Here is a 23,600-nt window from a genome sequence, read left to right on the forward strand (position 1 = left end):
AAGTTCCTTTTTTTTTAAGCTCAGGAAAGTTGAAAAAGCTATTTTTCAAAATGATAGTTAATAGAATCTTAATCAGAGATAGATTCTTAATCAGAAAAAATAAAACCTAAATTTCAATTTCCTGAAATTAAATAAAACCAATGAAACTAGGATAAAAAGGAAAACTCAACTAGGAAAAAAATTGCACATAAACAATCCTCAAAAGGAAAACTGAATAGTACTAGCAATCACAAATTTTTTTTTCAAATCACTAATAACAGAAATAAAAATTAAAACTCTGGGCTTTCATTTCACACCAAACAAATTGGCAAAAATGACAAAAGATTAAAATAGTCAATCTTGGAAGGACAGCAAGAAGACAAGCACACTGACATACCCCTGGAGCTATAAATGTTCTTTCCATTTTGGCAAACAATCTGGAATTATATGGGGGGAGAGGAGAAGCAAAAAAAAAAAAAAAAAAAATACCCTTTGATTCAAAGATCTAACTGCTAGGTATATATATTCTCCATCAAGGTAAAGACAGAAAATTCCCATTTACACAAAACTATCCACCAAAGCATTCTTTGTGATAACAAAGAGGGAAATGCCTAAACAAACTGTAGGATATAAATGTAATAGAATATTGCTATGTCAAAAGAAGACACAAATATGAGAAATTCAGAGAAACATCAGGAAACTGACAGGGAGCAAAATTAACAAAAGAAGGAAAACAATATGCACAATGACAACAACTAAATAGGGGGAAAAATGAAACTGAACATTAATTAGAATGATTAGATCTGGCATCAAAAGAGATAAGAAAACGTACCTCTCTTTCTGATGAAAAAATTAGGAAATGTCAATGTGGAATATTTCATATATTGTAATCTTATGTAGGATGATCTTACTAAAGTGGTTTGTGACTGTTTTTTAATCTTTGTTACACAGGGAGGTGATGAAGGAGAGGTATATTCATAAATGAATGCAATGTTAAAAAAAAAAAAAAAAAGGCAGCAATAATACTATCAATGTTTAAATGGTCCAGTTACAGTGAATAACTAAGAATCTAGAATTGATAAATTCATTATATAATTGAAAGCAAAAAAAAAAAAAAAAAAAAAAAGGATACCAAGTTAAAAGACAATTAAAACAGCATTTTCTTTACACTGTGGAAACATTTGTAGTTGCTAATTGTTCCCATTATGCCTTTTAATGAAAAAACAGTCCTAAGCCAACTTATTAAAGAATGCTTTACTTATAGCACATTACAAGGGTGCTGATGGGAAATATGGACTAAAAACTGCAATGAGGGAAGAGTGCAAAGTATGCAAATGTTTTTAAAGGCTCAAAATTTTTTATATCTCCTGACTTCATTTTATTAGCAAGACTTTTACTATTTTGTGCCATACTTTCCACTGACTATGAAATAGGAAACTCTATCAAGTCAATATGTCAGTGTGTCAATTTCTTTTAATTCTATCTCTTAGTTACAAGAGAAAGTTCAACTGGTAGAAAATGGGAAATCACAGCATCATTGGTTTGTTTTTTAAAGCATCAACACCCCCCCCCCCCTTTAAGATGCTCTATAGAAACATTTAAATAGAAAGACTTATTAGAAAGTGACATTACTAATTCAAAAATTAAGTAATTGTTTTAGGAAACCTAGAAAGAATTATAATGGTACTTTTCACTAGTATCTATTTCTTTATAGTTATTATTATTATTATTATATACATATATAATAAAAAATCTGTGTATATTCTTTCTAATCTAAATGCAGAAAATGTTAAATATATATTATAAAATAGTTACTAATTGGAAATTTCTTCTCATCTATTCACATTTCCTGGTTTACCAAAATTTCCCCACAAATTTATCTGTGATATTGACTGCTGGATCATGACTGCTACTATGATGTACCATTTAATAAATAATCTATTAAGCTTCCTCTTCCCAAGCGAAGTATATTCCTTTTTTCCCCATTTTTTAAAATTAAAGCTTTTATTTTCAAAACATAATTTTTCAGCAGTGACCCTTGCAAAACTTTGTGTTACAAATTTTCCCCCCTTCCTCTGACCCCTACTCCCTTCCTGAGACAGCAAGTAATCCAGTATATATTAAACATGTACAATTCTTCTATACATATCACAAGATCATTAGAACCAACCTCAATTATCCCACTGTTGAAAAGAGCCACGACCATCAGAATTGATCTTTGTATAATCTTGCTGCCATGTATAGCGATCTCCCTGTTCTATTCAGGAAGCATATTCTTAAATAAGTCAACATGTTAAATATTTGAAATACAGACTTTCCCATGTTAAACCGTCTGAAATTTGAAAACAAGAACTGTTGTTTGCTTGCTTGTTTTTCTAGTGCAGCACAATGGAAATATGTTTAGAAGAACTGCACATGTTTAACCTACATTGGATTACTTGCTATATAGGAGTGGAGGTGGAGAAAAATATGGAGCACAAGAATCTGCAAGGGTGAATGTTGAAAACTGTCTTTGCAAGTATTTTGAAAAATAAAAAATTATTAAAAAAAAAACAATAAAACTAGGTCATTAATTTTAAAGAAGAAAACAAAGAATGAATTATCTCTTTTTCCTAAAAAGACTATCTTTAAGTAACACTGCATTCTAAGAAATGAAAAATTGACCATTTTAAAACATACAGGAAAAAGCTCTCCTCATATCTAGGTGGAAAGATTAAAGAATTCCCCAAAAGAGAGCTAACTAGGAAAAAATATCTATTAAAAAATAGGTATTATGTCATAAAAGGAAAAGTATGATCCAATGGAAAAAGAAAAATCATAAAGAAAAGGAAAAAAAACAAAAGAAAAGAAAAAGAAAAAGAAATATTCAATTCAATAAACATTTAATAAAAATCTAATACATATTATATAGTAAGGCAGTAGGGAAGCAAAAGATGGAACTATGCTCAAAAAGTTATCAAACTGTGCATACCCTTTGATCCAGCAGTGTTACTACTGGGCCTCTATCCCAAAGAGATCATAAAGAAGGGAAAGGGACCTGTATGTGCATGAATGTTTGTGGCAGCCCTCTTTGTAGTGGCTAGAAACTGGAAACTGAGTAGGATGCCCATCAACTGGAGAATGACTGAATAAATTGTGGTATATGAATATTATGGAATATTATTGTTCTGTAAGAAATGACCAACAGGATGATTTCAGAAAGGCCTGGAGAGACTTACATGAACTGATGCTGAGTGAAATGAGCAGGGCCAAGAGATCATTATATACTTCAACAACAATACTATATGATGACCAATTCTGATGGACCTGGCCACCATCAACAATGAGATCAACCAAATCATTTCCAATGGAGCAGTAATGAACTGAACCAGCTATGCCCAGTGAAAGAACTCTGGGTGATGACTAAAAACCATTACATTGAATTCCCAATCCCTATATTTTTGCCTACCTGCATTTTGGATTTCCTTCACAGGCTAATTGTACAATATTTCAGAGTCCGATTCTTTTTGTACAGCAAAATAACGGTTTGGTCATGTATACTTATTGAGTATCTAATTTATATTTTAATATATTTAACATCTAGTGGTCATTCTGCCATCTGGGGTAGGGAGTGGGGGAAAGGAGGGGAAAAATTGGAACAAGAGGTTTGACAATTGTCAGTGCTATAAAGTTACCCATACATATAACCTGTAAATAAAAGGCTATTAAATTAAAAAAAAAAAAAAAAAAGTTATATTTCTGAAAGTTAACACAGAATTGAGAAGGTGCCTGAAAAATGAAGTGAGGCACTATGTTTTCTCCATTTCAAAAATTTTTTATCAATGAAATTACAAATGTGAAAATTATCCAGACAAAATATAACTAACTGATGGCTGAGAAATGGAGCATTTGGATGCTGATACATAGTAGGCATAATAATTTTTAATGACATCAGACCTAGAAATTAAAAAGGAAATAGATAAAACAAAATAATATAATTGGTTAAATATGCTAGTACGTCCAATTGTCAAACTTGGAATAAGTATAGTAATTTAAATCAAATGCCGTTTTTGCACTTTGCCAAAACAGTGAAAAGAACACTGACTGGGTGGAGGGAGAGTCTAGAGTTCTGAATTCATCATCTAAATACTACCTTGCTGACATTGTTCAAATATCTGTTTAGTTTCCTCTTATGACAAATGCAGAAAACACCTACCTCCATCCACTATTAAAAGGATACTAGAAAAAGGATACTAGAAAGGACACAATTTGATTCAATTCATTAAGCATTCATACTTTGAGCCAAACCTGAGGACTTAAAGACAAAAAAGAAAATAGTCCTTGCCTACAAGGAACTCCCCAGGATTGATAAGAGATGTAAAGTAAAAAGCACTATGCATGTATGTATCTATCTACAATATACACAAATCAGATATTATATTAAATTGCTGATTAATTTTCATCAGATTGGAAAGGAACTTTGGTGTAGTAAAAATTATACTGGATTTGCAGTTAAATATTCTGAATTTTAGTCCTAACGCTTCCATTTCCTAATTGTATGATTATGAAGTTACTGAGTTAAGATGTAGTTTTAAATAACTCAATTTCACCATGTGGAAAATGAAGATAATGTTTATACTACTTAGCTTATGAAGTTGTTGTAAAGGTCAAAAGAGAATAAGTACTTTATAACCAAGGACACTGAATACTTGCTTTCATTATAAAAATAGAAAGAGGAGAGGTAATAGGATTCCAATTCTACAGGTGAAATAGACCAGTAGGATGGGAAGTTCTAAAGAATGAAATTTTGAAGAAATAATCCTGATGAAGAAAAAAGAGAAAACTGCCTAAAGAGATCAATGTAGGTACATAGAGAATTCAAAGACCAGAAATTCTTAGGTTTGGGAGGTTGTTTTTTTTTTTTTTTTTATGGCATCTATTCCTTATAATGTTTCAATAACTACATTAATAATTAAAGAAAATGTTAAATTTCAGTTAGAGGTTAATGAAAATAAAGATGTAATTTTCACCTATCCAAGTTAATGCCTCTCTAAAATTAATCCAGACTTCAAGGGGATGAAGGTTAAAAAAAAAAAAAAAAAAAACTATACCCTGATGTAGGCCAATTTAAGTTGGGGGGCGGGGGGGGAGAAAGGAAGGTGGGGAGAAGCTAACCAAGGCAAAAGTTTCCAATTCCCAAGAAAAAAGTGGGTAGAGGCAAGTAGAATCAGGAAAGAAAGGAGGAATGAAGAAAGAGGGAGGGAAGAAAGAAAACAGGAAAAGGCAGGGCAGCTTAAGGATGGAATGGGATGGGATAGGTTGGAAATACTAATAAACTATATAGCAGTGAGCTTAACTTTGATTCCTAGTAAAATTCTAGAATGTATCATTGATGAGATAGTGTGTAGAGGGTCACAGACAGTGGGGGAACTCTGGGTGAGGTACAAGACCCTTCAGCCCAGAGGGAATCTGCTAACAATGTCTGGTTCGGCTCCCCATCTCCCCCCCAAGGGCTCTTTATCTTCCTGAGAAGTCAGAGGGTGGTAACAACCTGTGTTGTGATTGAAGCAGAGTGATACCAGTTGGCAAACTACATACAATAGTGAGTTGTTTATGTGATCCCACCTGTACAGTATATTCTGAGCGTAAGGGTATAAAAAAGAGGAAAGTCCTTATAATAAAAGGACTCCATTTTTCCACCATCCTCAGAAGTCCTACATCATCACTTCTCTACTACAAAGCAGGATATTTTGATCACCTCGGTATGGGGGCTCTAGAAAGCAACGGTACATTTTGTCACCCCAACTTGGGGGCCCTAGAAAGCAGAACACAACAATAGTGATCATCCAAGAAAAAAGTTATCATAAAGGACTTCTTCAAGTACAGATCATCTCAACTTGTCTTCATTTTTTTTTTTCTGATAGTTACTAGACTGATAACCAAAGGAATGTTAAAGATATATTCTACCTGGATTTTAGCAAAGCTCTTGACAAAGTTCACTCATTCTACTCTTTTAAGCAAATTGGAGGTGAGATACAGGCTAGTCAATAATACATTTAGGTAGTTTGACCCAAAGAGTTATCATAATTGGCTGAATATCAATTGGAAGCAAGTCTTCAGGGCAGTGTCCCAAGGATATACATTCTAGACTATTTAATTTTTTAATCAAAGCTTAAATAGCTGCCAATAATGCAAAGTTAAGATAGTGAGCTAAAGTAATGTATAAGAATCAGGGTTCAATTCAAGATCTCAATAGATCAGAATATAGGGCTGAAACTCTTAAGTAAGGATAAACACAAAAACTTACTTGGGTTCAAAAAAGTCTTACTTCAAAAATATAAAATATAGAAGGTATGGTTAGACAACAGTCTGTCTGAAATCTGGGAAGTTTACAACATCTCACACCCTATACCAAGATAAAGTCAAAATGGCTACAAGATTTAGATAAAATAGGTGATACTATAAGCAGATTAGAAGAATAAGGGATAGTTTACCTGTCAAATCTTTGGAGAAGGAAGGAATTTATAACCAAACAAGAAATAGAGAGCATAATGAAATACAAAATAGATAATTTTGATTACATTAAATTAAAAGGTTTCTGCACAAACAAAACTAATGTAGCCAAGATTAGAAAGGAAACAATTTTCAGAGCCAGTGTTTCTGATAAAGGCTTCATTTCTAAAATTTATAAAAATACAAGTCATTCTCCAACTGATAAATGACAAAAAGATAAGAACAACTTTCAGTTGAAGAAATTAAAGCCATCTATAATCATGTGAAGAATTCTCTAAATCAGTATTGATTAGAGAAATGCAAATTAATACCATTCTGAAGTACCATCTCACATCTATCAGATTGGCTAAGACAACAGGCAAAGATAATGATAAATTTTGGAGACAATATGGAAAATTGTTCATGGAGTTATGCACTGATCCAGGTCATTCTGAAGAGCAATTTGGAACTATGCCAGAAGAATGATAAAACGGCATACCCTTTAATCCAGCAATGGCATTACTGGGTTTGTATCCCAAAGAGATCATAAAAGAGTTTCACAAGACTCACATGTGCAAAAGTAATTGTAGTAACTCTTTTTGTGGTTGCAAAGCATTAGAAAATGAGTGCATGCCCAACAACTGAAGAATGACTGGAATAAGTTATGGTATATGAATATAATGGAATACTATTGTTCTATAAGAAATGATGCACAGGCTGATTTCAGAGAATCCTGGAAAGACTTATGTGAATTGATGCTGAATGAAATGAGCAAACCAGGAAATCTCTGTATCTAGCAACAGCAAGATTGTGTGATGATCAAATGTAATATACTTAGCTCTTCTCAGCAATTCAGTGATCGAAAGCAATTACAATAAACTTTGGATGTAAAAAGAAACAACTATGGAGATGAATGTAGATCAAAAGATACTATTTTCACCTTGTTTTCTTTGTTTTTTTTCCTTTCTCAAGTTCCCTTTTGTTCTGATTTTTCTTTCCCAATATGACTCATTGGAAATGTCACACACACATACACACATTCACACTCAATAATAGAAGATTGTTCTTGTTTGGGTGTGGTACTACAATAATGGTTACCACAGTGTTACAAAGTAAAATGATTTTACTGAAGATTTAGTGGAAGTAAAAGTTCAATGAATCAACACTATAATACAGCAATCCAAAAGGTTATGTTATCTGAGACTGCAACTAATAAGAGAGACTATCCAGGACTAAACAATGCTCCTGTTATACTCTGTCATAATCAGGCAAGATTTGGATTATGTTCAGTTCTAGGTGCTACATTTTAGGAAGTACAATAAACTAGAAAGTAACTAAACAAAGGCAATCAAAGGTTAACAGGCCTCAAAATTATTCCATATAGGTTCCAGTTGAAGGAATTCTAAATGTTTAGCCTAAAGAAAAGATTTAGAGAAGAAAAGATAGTTGTTTTCAAATACATTAAGTACATTCAAGTATATTAATCCTATTTGGTCCAAATGGAAAACAAGACAAAAGTTACAGAAAGCAAATAAAGACTTAGATAGTAGCAATCTGAGCTCAATTTACAGATGAGGAAACTCATCTGTAAGGCAAAGAAGGTTAAGTGGCTTGCCCAGGATGAAAACTAGAAAGTTTCTGAAGCTAGATTTGAATTCATGTCTTCCTTATTTCAGGTCCAGGGTTCTATTCATACTGAGTCACTGGACTGCCTCAAATGGAAGGGAATTTTCCTAAAGCTTAAAATACAAAATAGGAAATATTTCCAAGTTCTTCTTGGAGAGGATTGATTAGAAACACCAAAGCAAGAAAGAATCCATGAAAAAGTCAACTTCTTGCTTATTTTAACCCAGAGTCAAAGAAAGTTGTTAGTAACAGAAAAATATGCATGATAATATTAATTTTACTTCTAGAATTTGGTGACATTTTTAATGTCTTAAATATCTTAAATTAGTTTTGATAGGAATTATTTATTTCAAATTCTTTCAAAAGTTTAACATTGACTTGAAAATAAAAATTTAAATTCAGTTTTAAAATTTATTTTAATTGCTTATTTTCTATGAAAGACGATTTCTTCAATATTTACCTCATATTATTTATATATATATATATATATATACACACACACACACATACATACACTCACATATATATGTATACAAAACTGCATATGATTTCACTTTTAATATGCTTTCCTATAAGTAATTTAATTCTTAGAGCCCATTTTACTTTGTAACACTGTGGTAACCATTATTGTAGTACCACACCCAAACAATTACAGACTTACTCCACTCCCCCAAATCTACTGATGCAGATAAGACCTGAAAACAAATCTAAAATGAAACCTGTAAAAATACATATTAACAAAATGAGTGTATGATTTTACGCAAATCATTTAATCTTTCTTCATCTATAAATTGTGTTTAGAAAGGATGATTTCTAGGGTCCCTTCAATTAAAAATTCTATGATTCCAAATCTCACCTCTATTATTTATTGTAGGCCATCTCATTTCTAATTTCTCAAACCTATCTGTAATAAACTGGACAAAAAGCATTGCACTGGGAGTAGGGCCCTCACACAAGGGTAGAAAGGAGAAGATGAGAAGAAAAAGGAAATAATAATAAAGGAAGAAAGAAAGGAGGAAAACAATCCGATTCTGCTACTAATGAATGGTGTGTACACATTTATAGATAAAGATCTAAGATATATATATATAATTTATGTTATATATATATTATATATATACATATATTTATATATATAAAAGACCCTGGGCAAGTCAGCATCGCTAAGAACTAAATTCCAAGATCCTTCCAGTTCTAAAAACTGCATGACACCATGATGCCAACAAAGGGTATGGCTGAGATTAAATGATACAGTACTCAAGTTAAATCAACCTATCATGAAAAAAGTGAACAAACAAAAAAGCCAACCCTCTCTAATAGACTTTTATACTTCTACGGTATAATTACAAAACGTGCCATTCAAGAAAATGGAAACTGAGTGGATACCCATCAACTGGAGAATGGCTGAATAAATTGTAGTATATGGATGTCATAGAATATTACTGTTCTGTAAGAAACAACAGGATGATTTCAGAGATTCCTGGAGAGACTTACATGAACTGATGCTAAGTGAAATGAGCAGCACCAGGAGATCATTATACACAGCAACAAGAAGACCAAAAGAGAACCAATTGTGATGGATGTGGCTCTCCTCAAAAATGAAATGATTCAAACCAATTCCAATCATTTAGTGATGAAGAGAGCCATCTACACCCAGAGAAAGGACAGTGGGAACTGAATGTGGTTCACAACATAGCATTCTCACTCTTTTTGTTACTTTTTTTATTTTGCTTGCATTTTCTTTTGCTTCACTTTTTCCTTTTTTACTCATTTGATTTTTTTGTGCGGCATGATAATTATATAAATATGTATGCATATATTGGATTTAACATATATTTTTACCATATTTAACATATACTAGGACTACTTGTCATCTAGGGGAAGGCGTAGGGGAAGAGAGGGGAAATTGGAACACAAGATTTTGCAAGGGCTAATGTTAAAGAATTGTCCATGCATATGTTCTGAAAAATAAAAAGCTTTAATTTAAAAAAAAAAAGCAAATACAGTATTTACAGTATAGAAAGTCCCTTCCCTGACATAGAATAGCAACTGCTCTGTAATGGATAGTCTTATATGGGACCTTTAGTGATCTGCCCAGTTTCACACTAACTAAAATTGAGGTCTTCTGTTCACTATACAGGGGTTACACACTATATCCTAGTCATAGTTTCCCAAACTGCTGCATTGCTATGCTATAGTTAATCTTGTACTCAAGGCACAGGAAGTAGAGCTGTATATACTACTTTTCCTTGCCCTCCACTTCCATTCCAACTTTTTCCCATGCAGAGCAGTGCCACATACAAGCTAAGTAATTAGAATTGGGACTCTAAATATAAATGGTTTAACAAAAAACAATATAATATGTAAATAAAGTGTTTTGTGGAGCTTTAACAAAAAATTTAAAAATTTACCAAAAAAAAAAAAAAAATCAAAAAAACATGCCATTGCAGTATGAAGTTAGAATCACTTACCCTGCCATTTTTACAGATATAATCAAATAGTTCTCCCCCAGAGACATATTCCATCACCATGAAAATGTCAGATGGTGTACTAATGACCTGGTACCTGATGAGAGAAATATTATCTCGTTAAATTCAAAACGAATAGGAAATTAAAGTTTCACAAAATAGACTTCAAAATGTTTAACAGTATAACGGCATCTTTTAGTAATTAATGTTACCAGTTACTAAACTACACTTTTAAAAACACAATAATGTTTCATGATGAAAATAGTTCATCATTTCTTAAGCATCATATTGTGTCAGTAGGTACTGGAGATACAAAGAAAAAAGTGAAATAGTTCCTATTCTCAAAGAGCTTACAATCTAGCTGGAGAATTTGTTCCAATGAGGCTGATATATTAGGGAGTATTTTGAGTATAATGTGAATTTCCTCCAGCTGGCATTCTATGTAATTTTTTCTGCAATAAACAATAACAGTAATCAGAAAATCACACTACTTCATAATTACTCACAAGTTGCAACTCTTCCAATAACCACTTTCACAACTAAACTTCAGATCTTTGTAAAGTGTCATCCTATATTTTCTGATGCAGTAAGGCTGGCCTGTCCCAATTTTATTTCTTTCTTCCAGGGTCTCTAGGCCTGAAGCCCATAGTCTGAGACCAGCCCAATTTGTTCCAGGAACAACAGGAGCCTGAAGCCACAGAAAAGGCCACTATGATAGTATTTGTGTATTTATCACCATTTATCATGTGTAAAACTATGATGATTCAAAAGATTCTTATCTTTTTTTTTTAAGTGTCAGCAACAGAGTTTTTGAGTGTTAGGCCCCAAACCCCATTTACCTCATAAACTGTAGTTGCTAATGTGTGATACAGAGCAGGGCTTTGGGGAAATGCATATGTAGCACTTTGGCAGAGCTATATGTAAGTATATACAAATTTGATACAAGGTGATTTAAGAAAGGATAAGAAACTAGGATAGGGTATTCAGGAAAAGTGAGGAATCTGGCAGTACAGCTGAATCTGGAAGTTTCAAAGCCAAGGATTCTGAGATTCAGAGGTAAGGCATGTGGAACAACCAGTACAAAACCATGTGACCAGAACATAATGAGATCTCTGGTCTGGAAACCATTGCATGAGGCTTCAGATCAGATATCCTTCACCTCAAGTTCTGGCTCCTTCAGGTCTTTATTATCTATATCCACCCAATTCTCTGAGCTTCAATCTCTTCATTGGTAAAATGAGCCTAATCCATGTTCTGCTTTCCTCACAAATCTATATTAAAGTTCTTTGAGCCCAGAAAAGTCTTACAGAAATGTAAAATATTAATGAATGAAAAAACAAAGACAAAAAAGAAGGAATTTTAATCATTTCTCTTACTTTTTAAACAATAAAAAAAATTACAAAAAATGACAAATAAGAGTGGATCTAATTTAACACAATCCTTACTTACAGCTTAATGATATGAGGATGTCTGAAAAGCTTAAGGTTTTGAATTTCTCTGCGAATTTTCCCTACCACATCAAGACTTCGAATTTTCTGTCGATTTAAGATCTTCACAGCAACTTTGTGCCCAGTCAACTCATGCTTGCCAACTGTAGAAAAAATAAAATTTGAGAAAATTAAGGTTTAGTTGAACTAATAATTCTGTTAGTCACGTTCCACAAGGACCAAGGAGTCAGAAAGACTACTGAAGGATCTTCTTTTATTGACCTACTTCCTCAAATAATTTTGTATCAGTTTTAAAATGCTTCAAGGCTTTCATTTCTCAAGAAAAGAAAATCATTTTCTTTTCATTTCAAAGTATGATAGGTGAAGAAAAGGTAGAAATTATACATTAGTATAATAATATTAGCTAATTATGACTTAAATTTAGCAACTGTAGTATGCCAACACTGCAAAATTCATGCATTCATGCATAAAACAAGATTCACAAACAAAGGAACCAGTAGCCTAGTATTTGAACTCAAGTCTTCCTGACCCCAGGCCAGCACTCTATCTACTGAGCCATCTAGTTGCCCCAGATTAAAATTAACAAACTATGTTTATTAAAGAAAAACAAACTATACATAGTAGTTGCACAATTTTCATAAACAATTCTTTTTCTGTCCTCTGTATATGGAAATGCTCATGTCTCTCAACAATTTTTTTTAAAGTTATGTTTTAAAAGTTTCTAAACAGTACTCTGATCCAGAGATACCAAGAGAAAACATTTACCCCAAGGTCACAGACAGAAAGAAAAGTCCCATATATACGAAAATATTTATAGCAGCACTTTTTATGACAATAAAAAAAAAAAAAGAAATTACATGATTGAACAGCTGAAAAAATTATAGTAAACGAATATAAAAATATTTTTGTGCTATCAGAAACAGTACATATGAATAATTGAGAAAAATCTGACAAGAACTGAATGAACTGATGGCTGAGCATAATTAAGACTAACCAAGAAAACATGTATTCAATGCTCACAACAATAAAAAAAAAAAAACACATTAAACAACAAAAATCAGATCAAATGGTCTCTAGAAGGCTAATAGAAAAATGTAACTCTCCACTCATTAAAGAGATGATAGGGCTGCAGATAGAAATAAAATGACGTAGATACTATCAAGGCAAAGAAAACAATGTAAAAAATCCTTTTGTTCATCAAAAGGGAGGATTCTACTGAAAAACTACAGTGATGTTTAAAAAAAAATTCCCCTTCAAAATGTCTTTTTTTTCCCTTAAAAAAGGGAGGGAAAAAAAAGAACAAAACAAAAACCTTAAGTATTTTTATTATATTCCAAATGGAAAAATACATTAGGGAAAACAATTCTTCTGTCTAAATCATCACTTTAAACACAGGGTTACAGACTTGCTCCATACTCGTATGTGCATAGACATACGAGTCTTCTGTGGACCAACTGGGCAACTAGTGAATCCCCAGTTCTGCTTTCTTGAGCCAAAAGTAAACCACCCCACCTTTTGTCTTTCTCCCTGCTTCAATGCACCTTGCCACAACCCTCAATCGAAAGTGCAAATCAGATGGACCCCTGGAACCAGCTGTGCGTGAGGAAGGGGTCCAGGGACAATGCTGAAGAGGAAGGCAGCAGCAAACCTACTATCAGCAACAGGTTTGGAGCTTCCTGAGATGGTATTGGGGGGTAAACTCAGTGCTAAGAAAAGATGTCCCACTGACTCACTGGCAGTTTTGACTAATATTAAGGTTGTCTATCCTCGCCTGACTGAATGAAACCAGAAAACAATCAAACTGGACAAAACCACGACTGGTCCATTTCCACAGTAAATGTAATTTGAAAAAAAGCAAGAACCAATGCAATCAGAAACTGCTCCTCCTCTTCAAAAAGGTCAACATAACTGTAATTTATTTTTTAAATAAATTTAAATAGCAGTTGCCAATCTCAAGAACAAGGGCCCTCCATCAGCAAGTGTCCCCAAAACACAAAGTTCAGTGCTCTCAACCCATGCACATTCTAGCAGTCAGATGCCTTCAGGAAGAACAGCAATTTAGAATCTTGTCTCTGTGCACCATACTAAATCCATTTCTTGAGCTTTGGTGGTCCCACTAATTCCCCCATTTTTCACAGCAAACTCTTTACCTCAGAATCAGCCAGTTAATAATCTGGATGTTAAAAATCTTTAGTAAAGATGGAACAAAATGGTGGAGATTCTAACAGACAGGAAGGCCAGGGACCTCTGCCAACTGCTCATTGACATTTTTGAGTAACAAAAGCTGAGCCCTAGTGGAGTATCATCTTCACCTAGGAGAAGAAAGGTGCTTGATAGACTATGAGTTAGTGGTCCAAGAGGTAAGTGAGACAGGAAGTGAAAGTAATTTTTATTCAGAAATAATTATGCAAAATTAATTTTTCAAAAATCCTGTGAATTTCTTTCCAGAACAGATAGTGTTACCAATCAAATGGCAATATTCCCCAAACTCAACTTTTAAAGAATTTTTTAAGCTCCAGAAGTTGTTCTAAAATTCAACATTGGGGAAGAAGGGGGCTTGGCAGGACGTCCCAGAAAAAATTATATGTATATTTGTAAAGTTCAAATTGTTCCAAAGGAACTTTAAAGGAGCCAAGGCAATTGCAGTTACTGAATGACCTGGAAGACAGCAATATCTTTTCTTTGATAGCAGGCAAGAAGCATCAATCTCTATAGACTATGAATTTTTTAACAAGCCAAACGAAGTAAGAAATGAGACAAAAGACCTGCAGTTACTTTGTGCTGAAGATGAACGAGCAGACTGTGCTGAATGACAGCATTTAGGCTCCTCAAATATAGCATGTTCTTCTATAAGAATTACAGAGGAAAGTCTGGCTTTTCCACTTCTCAACTCCAATGTGTAATGTGTCAGAGAACTCTCTCACAGCAATGAACTTTTCCAGCCAAACAGGAAAAATGTTTGAGAACTCCGTTGAAGCTCAGAGCACAGCCATGGAAGTGGGCCACATTTGGAGGAAACAAAGCTGAAGCACAAGGATGAAAGTCTTGGCTAAAGTCCCTTCCACCCTTCTATATTAAGCACAGTGATCTATAAGACAAAATACTGGTTTCATGGAAGGATCTCTCAGGAAAAATCCCATAGGATTATTAAATTGCAGGGGTTTGTGAATGGGCTTTTCCTCTTTGGTTGATAGCCCAGAGTAATCCAAAAGCATTTGTACTCACACTGTGCCATCACCAGAAAATCAAAAATTTCCAGATATTACATTGTGAGGAAAAGGGACAGGGGTTCTTCAGTCTTGGTGATAAAAATACCCAATTTACCAATCTGATCTAACTTACTGACTTCTGCCAATTAGAGAAATTTTGCCTTGTAAATTCAAACATCATTGCATCAGAATGACCTTCTGACCTTTAATTTGGCTCTTGGTTGAAGACTGAATCTGCTAAAAGAATAACTATGAAAAAATTAACACTGTAAATTAGTTTTAAAATTACATTCTGTACTTCAAGACTCTCAAAGGATGGATTCAGTAGCACCAACAGACCAAGACTTCCCAGTTTGTTCAACACATAAGAATGATCTGCTGCTGAGCATCCCAATAGAGCTTCCTCCCCTTGCCAAAGAAAGGTATGTAGGATTGTGTGCAAATTTGGGACTATCTTGACTAGGCCATTTAATAGGTTCTGAAGAGAAATCCCTAGGAAGGACTCTTGTCCTGAAATAATCTTGATGATTAAAATTGATCTTACTTTTTCGTACTAATCATGCTTTTTTGTTTCTTGTATACCTATTTTGCTTTGAATATTGTATACAGCCTATACTAGGACATGATGTAACTTTCCAATTGAAGCAGGAGCTAAAAAGTCTGTCTTTCAGAATTAGAAGACTTTAAGTGTTGGGCCTCAGCATTTCTCCAATGGTAGTTTCTATTCTCAGCTGATGGAAGCAATGTGAATTCAGTTCTAAAACTATATATCCACCAATCCAATGGACTTTGAAAATCATTTGAGATTTTTAATGCTTAGAAAAATGACTATTATACATGTAATGTAATTGATAGACCCAATCATGAGACTCTAATATAGTCATCCAATTTCCATGAACAAATATTTGAATTTTTTGTTGTTAACATCTGTATATATTTTTCTCCCAGTCAAACAGTTTTTATTCTTTAGGAAATTTACTCTTTACATAATAACTACTGAATGATCATCTTGTGATTCACAAGGGGTTTCTTTCTTTTTTGCTGAGGCAGCTGTGATGATCACCTGCTTATTAGGATAAATGATTAACCTTTTTTTTTTTTCTTTAGCTTTATGCCCTCTGTGATCTTCAGTTTCTTTCAGAATAATAACATTACCACCATCAGCCTGTTGAAAGGCTAAGTAATGCTACAGAATGCAGCCCAAGCCCCTGCCATGGCTATAGTTTCAGTTTAAAAGAAAAATGGCTATTTTGTTTACTTCAGTGAGTATCCAGAGTGTCTCCACGGTAAGAAACATACACAAATAATAACAAAAAGTATACAGCCTCAACCCGACATTTAAGAGGTTTTGATTTTATGACTTCCCTTCCTACTGAAAGATACACACATATACACACACACACACACATAAGGCAGCTGATTGCAAGTCAATTCAGAGTCCACTTTACTACTAGCTTATGATCTGAATGTTTAAATTAAATATTTAGTCATAATTCAAAATTGGTTTTCCTTTTTTTCTGATGAGCCATAGTGGTTCTGTTCTTTCCCATGATTTTCCATTCCACATTTGTCTTTACCTCTTACCATGAACATAGAAAACAGGCATGAACATAACCATTTCCCCCTTTTCTATACAGATAGAGAAATGTTTACTTGAAAGGTTGTACAAATTACTATAGTGAAAGTTTTCTTTTAAAATAAGTGAGAACGTGGACCAGCCTTTTACTGATGTTGGCCACCAGATTGTTTTAAAAATCTCTCTGCGGAAGGAAAAAAAAAACATGTAATCCTATATATAATAGCCATGATATGTTGGCTATCATATATAGCTTTGATAGTAGTTTAAGACAAAAATGAAATAAGTTTACTTATCAGCTATAACTAATGCAGATAGTATAGCAATATTGGATTTTAGTATTTTCCATGAAATGTCTACTTAGAAGATGGAGAACTTTTTTTTTTTTAAACAAAGTGGCTTTTTTTAACTGCAATATAGAACTGCATTTTCCCTACCTTTTTTTTTTCTTTTTTAGCCATTCTTCAAACATCAGAAATTTAACCAATAACTATTCATATGTCCAGCTTCACTTTGCATGCCTGATTCAGTGCCACTTTGAGGGGGAAGACACAGTTATTATAAACTCTTCTACTTGGTGGATTGAAATATACTTTTATTGTTTTTTTTTTGACTATAAGATTTTTTTTCTGTTTACATAATTTAGGTCCAGTGTTGTACTCCTCACCCTCCACCCCCACCAGCCACTACTATTAAACAGTATTTGCCTTGTTTTATATTTATAAACTTAAATTTTATTTAAATAAATTAATATTTTGATTATGAATCACAATTTTGTGATTTGTATGTATGACAACTTAGTCTTTTGTACTTTTACAGCCTAAGTAACTGTTTGAGAAAGTAACCAGTCTCAAAGTGGTCACAAGCTTACGAATTTCCTTTCTACTAGGACACTGAGAGAGTACCAACAAATCCAGCAGAACCCGCTGGGTTAGCTTAGCAAACCATGGAATGAAGGACATTTGACTTTTTGTATTTTAATGACATGAAAATAAAAGGGGATATTGGGCATTGTTTTGTAGCCTGTTAATTTTTTTTTTTTTTTTGGGGGGGGGTCTTTTCCTATCATTTTTATTTTATTTATTTGCTTTTTTGGTGAGGCAATTGGGGTTAAGTGACTTACCCAGGGTCACACACTTAGTAAGCGTTAAGTGTCTGAGGTGGGATTTGAACTCTGGTCCTCCTGACTTCAGGGTTGGTGCTCTATCAATTGTACCAACTAGCTGCCCCCATTTTTATTTTCTAAATGAATATTTCATGTAGCAATCTTAAATATAAGAAAAATGCCAAAAGTTTTGGTAAGAAAGTTAGTAGTTATGTTACACTAGATGTTAAAGTACAGATGTTAGCAAGGTTTTGTTAAACTTTGAAGAAACACATGCCTAATTTAGATGTTATATGTCTTATATTTTCTGTACTAAATAAATAACTGACATTTTGACCAATTAATGCACCTTTCCAGTAGCAAGATTTGCTTATAACAAAGTATGCCTGTCACAGTGAAAAATGTAGTAACTGTAAAATGGAATAAAGTTGTAAAAGTTTCAGGGAATGCAAAAAGTATTAGCTTAAAAACAAAACCTTTTGAATATGCCTTGGTTCACACTGTAAATAGCTTTTGGGTTTATTTTCATACAAATAGGACTGATAATTCAGTTTCTTTTCATTAGAAATACAGATTAATGCATTATCCATTTAAAAAACAAATCATGATCAAATGATTTTTCATGATCAAAAGTACTACTTATGGACCAACTTAACACCATACACCAAGATAAGATCAAATGGGTCCATGATTGAGACATAAAGAACGAGATTATAAATAATTAGAGGAACATAGGACAGTTTACCTCTCAGACTTGTGGAAGAGGAAGGAATTTGTGACCAAAGAAGAACTAGAGATCATTATTGATCACAAAACAGAAAATTTTGATTATATCAAATTAAAAGCCTTTGTACAAACAAACTAATGCAAACAAGATTAGAAAGGAAGCAACAAACTGGGAAAACATTTTTACAGTTAAAGGTTCTGATAAAGGCCTCATTTCAAAAATATAAAGAGAATTGACTCTAATTTATAAGAAATCAAGCCATTCTCCAATTGATAAATGGTCAAAGGATATGAACAGACAATTTTCAGATGATGAAATTGAAACTATTTCTACGCATATGAAAGGGTATTCCCTTTCACTATTGATCAGAGAAATGCAAATTAAGACAACTCTGAGATATTTTATTGACAGAACATATGCATTGGTAATTTTTTACAACATTATCCCTTGTACTCACTTCTGTTCCGATTTTTCCTTTCCCTCCCTCCATCTCCTCCCCTAGATGGCAGGCAGTCTTATACATGTTAAATATGTTATTGTATATCCTAGATACAATATATGTGTGCAGAACTATACAGTTCTCTTGTTCCATTTCACTATTGATCAGAGAAATGCAAATTAAGACAACTCTGAGATACCACTACACACCTGTCAGATTGGCTAAGATGACAGGAAAAAATAATGATGAATGTTGGCGGGGATGCAGGAAAACTGGGACACTGATACATTGTAGGTGAAGTTGTGAACAAATCCAACCATTCTAGAAAGTAATCTGGAATTATGCCCAAAAAGTTATCAAACTATGCACACCCTTTGATCCAGCAGTGTTATTACTGGGCTTATATCCCAAAGAAATACTGAAGAATGGAAAGGGATCAGTATGTGCCAAAATGTTTGTGGCAGCCCTTTCTGTAGTGACTAGATATGGAAAATGAATGGATGCCGGATGCCCATCAATTGGAGAATGATTCGGTAAAATTTGTATATAAAAAAATATACAAATTCGGTATATGAATGTTATGGAATATTATTGTTCTTTAAGAAATGACCAGCAGGATGAATACAGAGAGGCTTGGAAAAACTTACATGAACTGAGGCTGAGTGAAATGAGCAGAACCAGGAGATTATTATACACTTCAACAACAATACTGTATAAGGATGTATTCTGATGGAAGTGGATATTTTCAACAAAGAGAAGATCTAATTCAGTTCCAATTGATCAATGATAGACAGAATCAGCTACACCCAGAGAAGAAATAGTGGGAAATAAATGTGGACTACTTGCATTTTTGTTTTTCTTCCCAGGTTATTTTTACCTTCTGAAACTCTTCTTGTGCAACAAGAGAACTGTATAGTTCTGCACACATATATTGTATCTAGGATATACAATAACATATTTAACATGTATAAGACTGCCTGCCATCTAGGGGAGGAGATGGAGGGAGGGAAAGGAAAAATCGGAACAGAAGTGAGTACAAGGGATAATGTTGTAAAAAATTACCAATGCATATGTTCTGTCAATAAAAAGTTATTTTTAAAAAAAGTATTACTTACTGGCTGTATTTTACCAAACTACATTTAAATCCCAATTTACTCTTGTTGGTGGGTTGTAAATACAGACAATATGTAATTTGCCTACTTCCTCTTATGGATTCAAAAGATAAAATTACATTTCTACTGATCAAAGGGAGGTTACTGTCAAAACTAACAGAGGGAAATCTTTTAAAATGTACATAATCCAAAAAACTCATACACTGCTTCCCTTAATTAGAGTTAGTGACAGAAAGACAATAACTATAGTAATATGCTAGGTCTATTTCTATAGTATGACAGAGGTCAGCAGTAAGTGCAATTCTGCCCAATGCAATCAAACCAGGATTTCTTAAGTCCCTATTATGTGCAATAATACAACAACAATAAATTACATCAACAATAAAGCCCTTACAAAGTCTATAACTAATCAGGAGTTGAATATATTGGAATTATTAAGTAGTTCTGAGCATTTCATTTTTATCAAAAGTTTGTCATTTTCAAAGTTATAATAAACTTTCGTTCATTTATTTAATACCACGAATTTCAGATATTTCACAAAAATTTCACTTAGTAGGAAATGTATATGCATGTGTTATACATACTTGTTAACTAAGAGAGACCCACAAAATTATTCTTGAGTTAATAAGTCCCATATAATTAGGCTGTTTTTATTTAACCTTACTTGTTCTTTCTTTGACTAATTTACAAAATAGTATTTTTTGTGGTCCCATATATAATACAATATTAATAACACCAAAAAATCTAGAAATAAATGGGGATCATCAGCTGAAGAAAACAACAAATTATGATAAACATAATCTAATATCATTACACAAAGATAATATATGTGAAATTTAGAGAAACAGGGAAATATGTAATAAACACAATGACTACATTAGTATAAATGAAAACAATAGGCAGCAAGACCCAAATTAACTCTAAAAACCAATCCTAGGCCTAAGAATCATATGATAAACTACACTTTGTTCACTAGGTAGAAGTGGGGGATTAGAGACAAAGAACGCTGCTTATATAACCATGCATGCAGACTCAGTAATGTTGTCTGCCAATTTTCTTTCAACTATTTTTCTTTGTTGCATGGCAATATTCAATGAAAGGAGCATTTGGGGAAATGACCATGGTGTTTTTAAAAGGTAACTTAAAAAAAAAAACCTACCCTTTGACATATCATTACATTAAGTTCATGTCTAACAGTTTTTTTAAGTTTTATTTTTGATTGTGAATCTTTCAAGGTTCAAAGAACAGTCAAGAAAACTATATAAGAAATTCTTTCTGGTACTTTTGTATTTACTTTAAATAAATCAACAAGCATTAACTGCTTACTATACACTAAAAGTTTAATAAAGTAGTAAGAAAATTGCTACATCTGTGTCCCCTTCCACTCATTTTTGGGGTGCGTTTTTAAAAAATGCTTTGTCAAACACTGGCCATGTTTCAGAATGCACGTCTCACTCTATCACTGCCTAGACTAAGATTGAGAAAGGTTTCTTATAGAAAATAGATGCTTCACATATATTGTATCTAGGATATACTGCGACATATTTAACATATAAAGGACTGCTTGCCATCTAGGGGAGGGGGTGGAGGGAGAGAGGGGAAAAATCGGAACAAAAGTGAGTGCAAGGGATAATGTTGTAAAAAATTACCCTGGCATGGGTTCTGTCAATAAAAAGTTATAATAATAATTTTTTTAAAAGTAGATGTTTAAGTTGAGCCTTAAAGGAAGCCAGAAATTCAAAGACAGAAGATGGGACAGCATTCCAGGCATGGAGAACATAAAGTACTAAGGCATATAGACAGGAGATGAAAGTGTTTTGTACAAGGAACATTAGCATTAGGAAGGAAAAGAATAAAGAAAAGCATTTAGTCAAGAAGAGTACTGGTGGTGAAGAGTACAAATATCAAACAAAGGACTTGATATCTGATCCTGGAGTAACAGGAAACCAATGGGGTTTACTGAAGAGGGGTGTGACCTTGGTCAGATCTATACATTAGGAAAATCACTTTGAAAGCTACATGGAGGGCAAATTATAGTGAGGTAATAGTTGTATGAATGAATGGAAAGAGGGGGAATATATATCAGAAATACTATAAAACCAAAATGACAAAATTCATTAGTAATAATGATAGCATTTAGATAGTGTTATGTTTTATAAGGCGCTTTATACATTTAATCCTCATAACAATCCTGGGAAGTAGGTACTATTATTAACTCTATTTCATAAATGAGGAAACAGGTTCCAGAACACAGGTTTAACCAGAGATGTCCCTCAGGGTACTATTTGGAACTCTCCTCTTCTCCCTCAATACTACTTCACTTGGTGATGTCATTGGCTCCCACAGATTTAATTACCAACTCTATGCTAGTGATGCTATCCAGATCCAAATTCCCTGCTGACTTCCAATCTTCTATCTCCAAATGTCTTTCAGATATCTCAATTTGGATGCCCAAACAGACAACTTAAACTTAATGTAAAAAAAAACGAACTCCTAAACTACTTTCCACTATATTGAAGAGAGCAAAACCATATATTCTCAGGATCTTAAGTTCAGAACATAACAAATTACCAACTCCTCACTAGCTCTGTACATCCCATCTGTTGCCAAAGCCTGTCGATTTCACCTTTGTAACATCTCTTCCCATATGCTCTTTCTTCCTCTGACACTGCCACTGCTACTGCAATGGCCCAACTAGGGGATCGATTCAGCTCAAGTTTATCCCCAGTCCAACTCATCCTCCAATAAAGCACCAAAGTGATTTCCCTAAAGCACAGGTCTATCCATGTCAATCTTTACTCAATAAATACCAGCAACTTCCTACTGCCTCCAGATTCAAATACTGAATGCCCTATTTAGCATTCAAAGCTGAAAGCTTTTATAACCTAGCCCCCTCCTACCTTTCCAGTCTTCTTACACTTTATTCCCCCAACATTCTCTTTGATCCAATGACACTGCCTTCTGACTGTTCCACAAACAACATGTTCCATCTCTTAATTCTGATCATTTCTCTAGATCCCTCAGGCCTGGAATATTCTTCCTCCTCCACTCTATCTAATGTCCTTCCTAGCTTCCTTTCCGTCTCAACTAAAATCCCTTCATTTACTATGTATTCCCCAAAACTTAATTCTAGTATCTTCCCTCTATTAATTATTTCCTATTCATGGAAATATGTTTAAAAGAATTGTATATATTTAAATTTTATCAAATTGCGTATTTTCTTTGGGAGGGGGAGGTTAAGGCAAGGAGTGAGAAAAGACACGAAGTTTACAAAAATGTATATTTAAAACTATCTTTACATGTATTTGGAAAAATAATATACTATTAATTATTTCCTATTTATTCTATATATAGCTTGCTTTTTATATATTACTTTGCATGTTGTCCCCTTCATTAGGAAGGCAAGAATTGTCTTCTGCCTCTTTCTATATCCCCAGTCC

The 23,600-nt window shown here is 33.5% G+C and overlaps 1 protein-coding gene across 2 annotated transcripts in view; it reads right to left on the reverse strand.

The window, feature by feature from the left end:
- PRKAA1 (protein kinase AMP-activated catalytic subunit alpha 1) overlaps positions 1 to 23,600 on the reverse strand; it is a 68,532-nt gene that overhangs the window by 39,807 nt on the left and 5,125 nt on the right. For both annotated transcript variants that reach the window (XM_003759916.4, XM_031964485.1), the window contains 2 exons: positions 11,994 to 12,135; positions 10,548 to 10,641 (listed from right to left, as the gene is read on the reverse strand). In XM_003759916.4, coding sequence (XP_003759964.1) covers positions 10,548 to 10,641; positions 11,994 to 12,135 — 236 coding nt within the window. The remainder of the gene's footprint in view (positions 1 to 10,547; positions 10,642 to 11,993; positions 12,136 to 23,600) is intronic.

The sequence above is a fragment of the Sarcophilus harrisii genome, chromosome 1, assembly GCF_902635505.1.
Source record: "Sarcophilus harrisii chromosome 1, mSarHar1.11, whole genome shotgun sequence".
In the NCBI taxonomy this organism is placed as follows: Eukaryota; Metazoa; Chordata; class Mammalia; order Dasyuromorphia; family Dasyuridae; genus Sarcophilus; species Sarcophilus harrisii.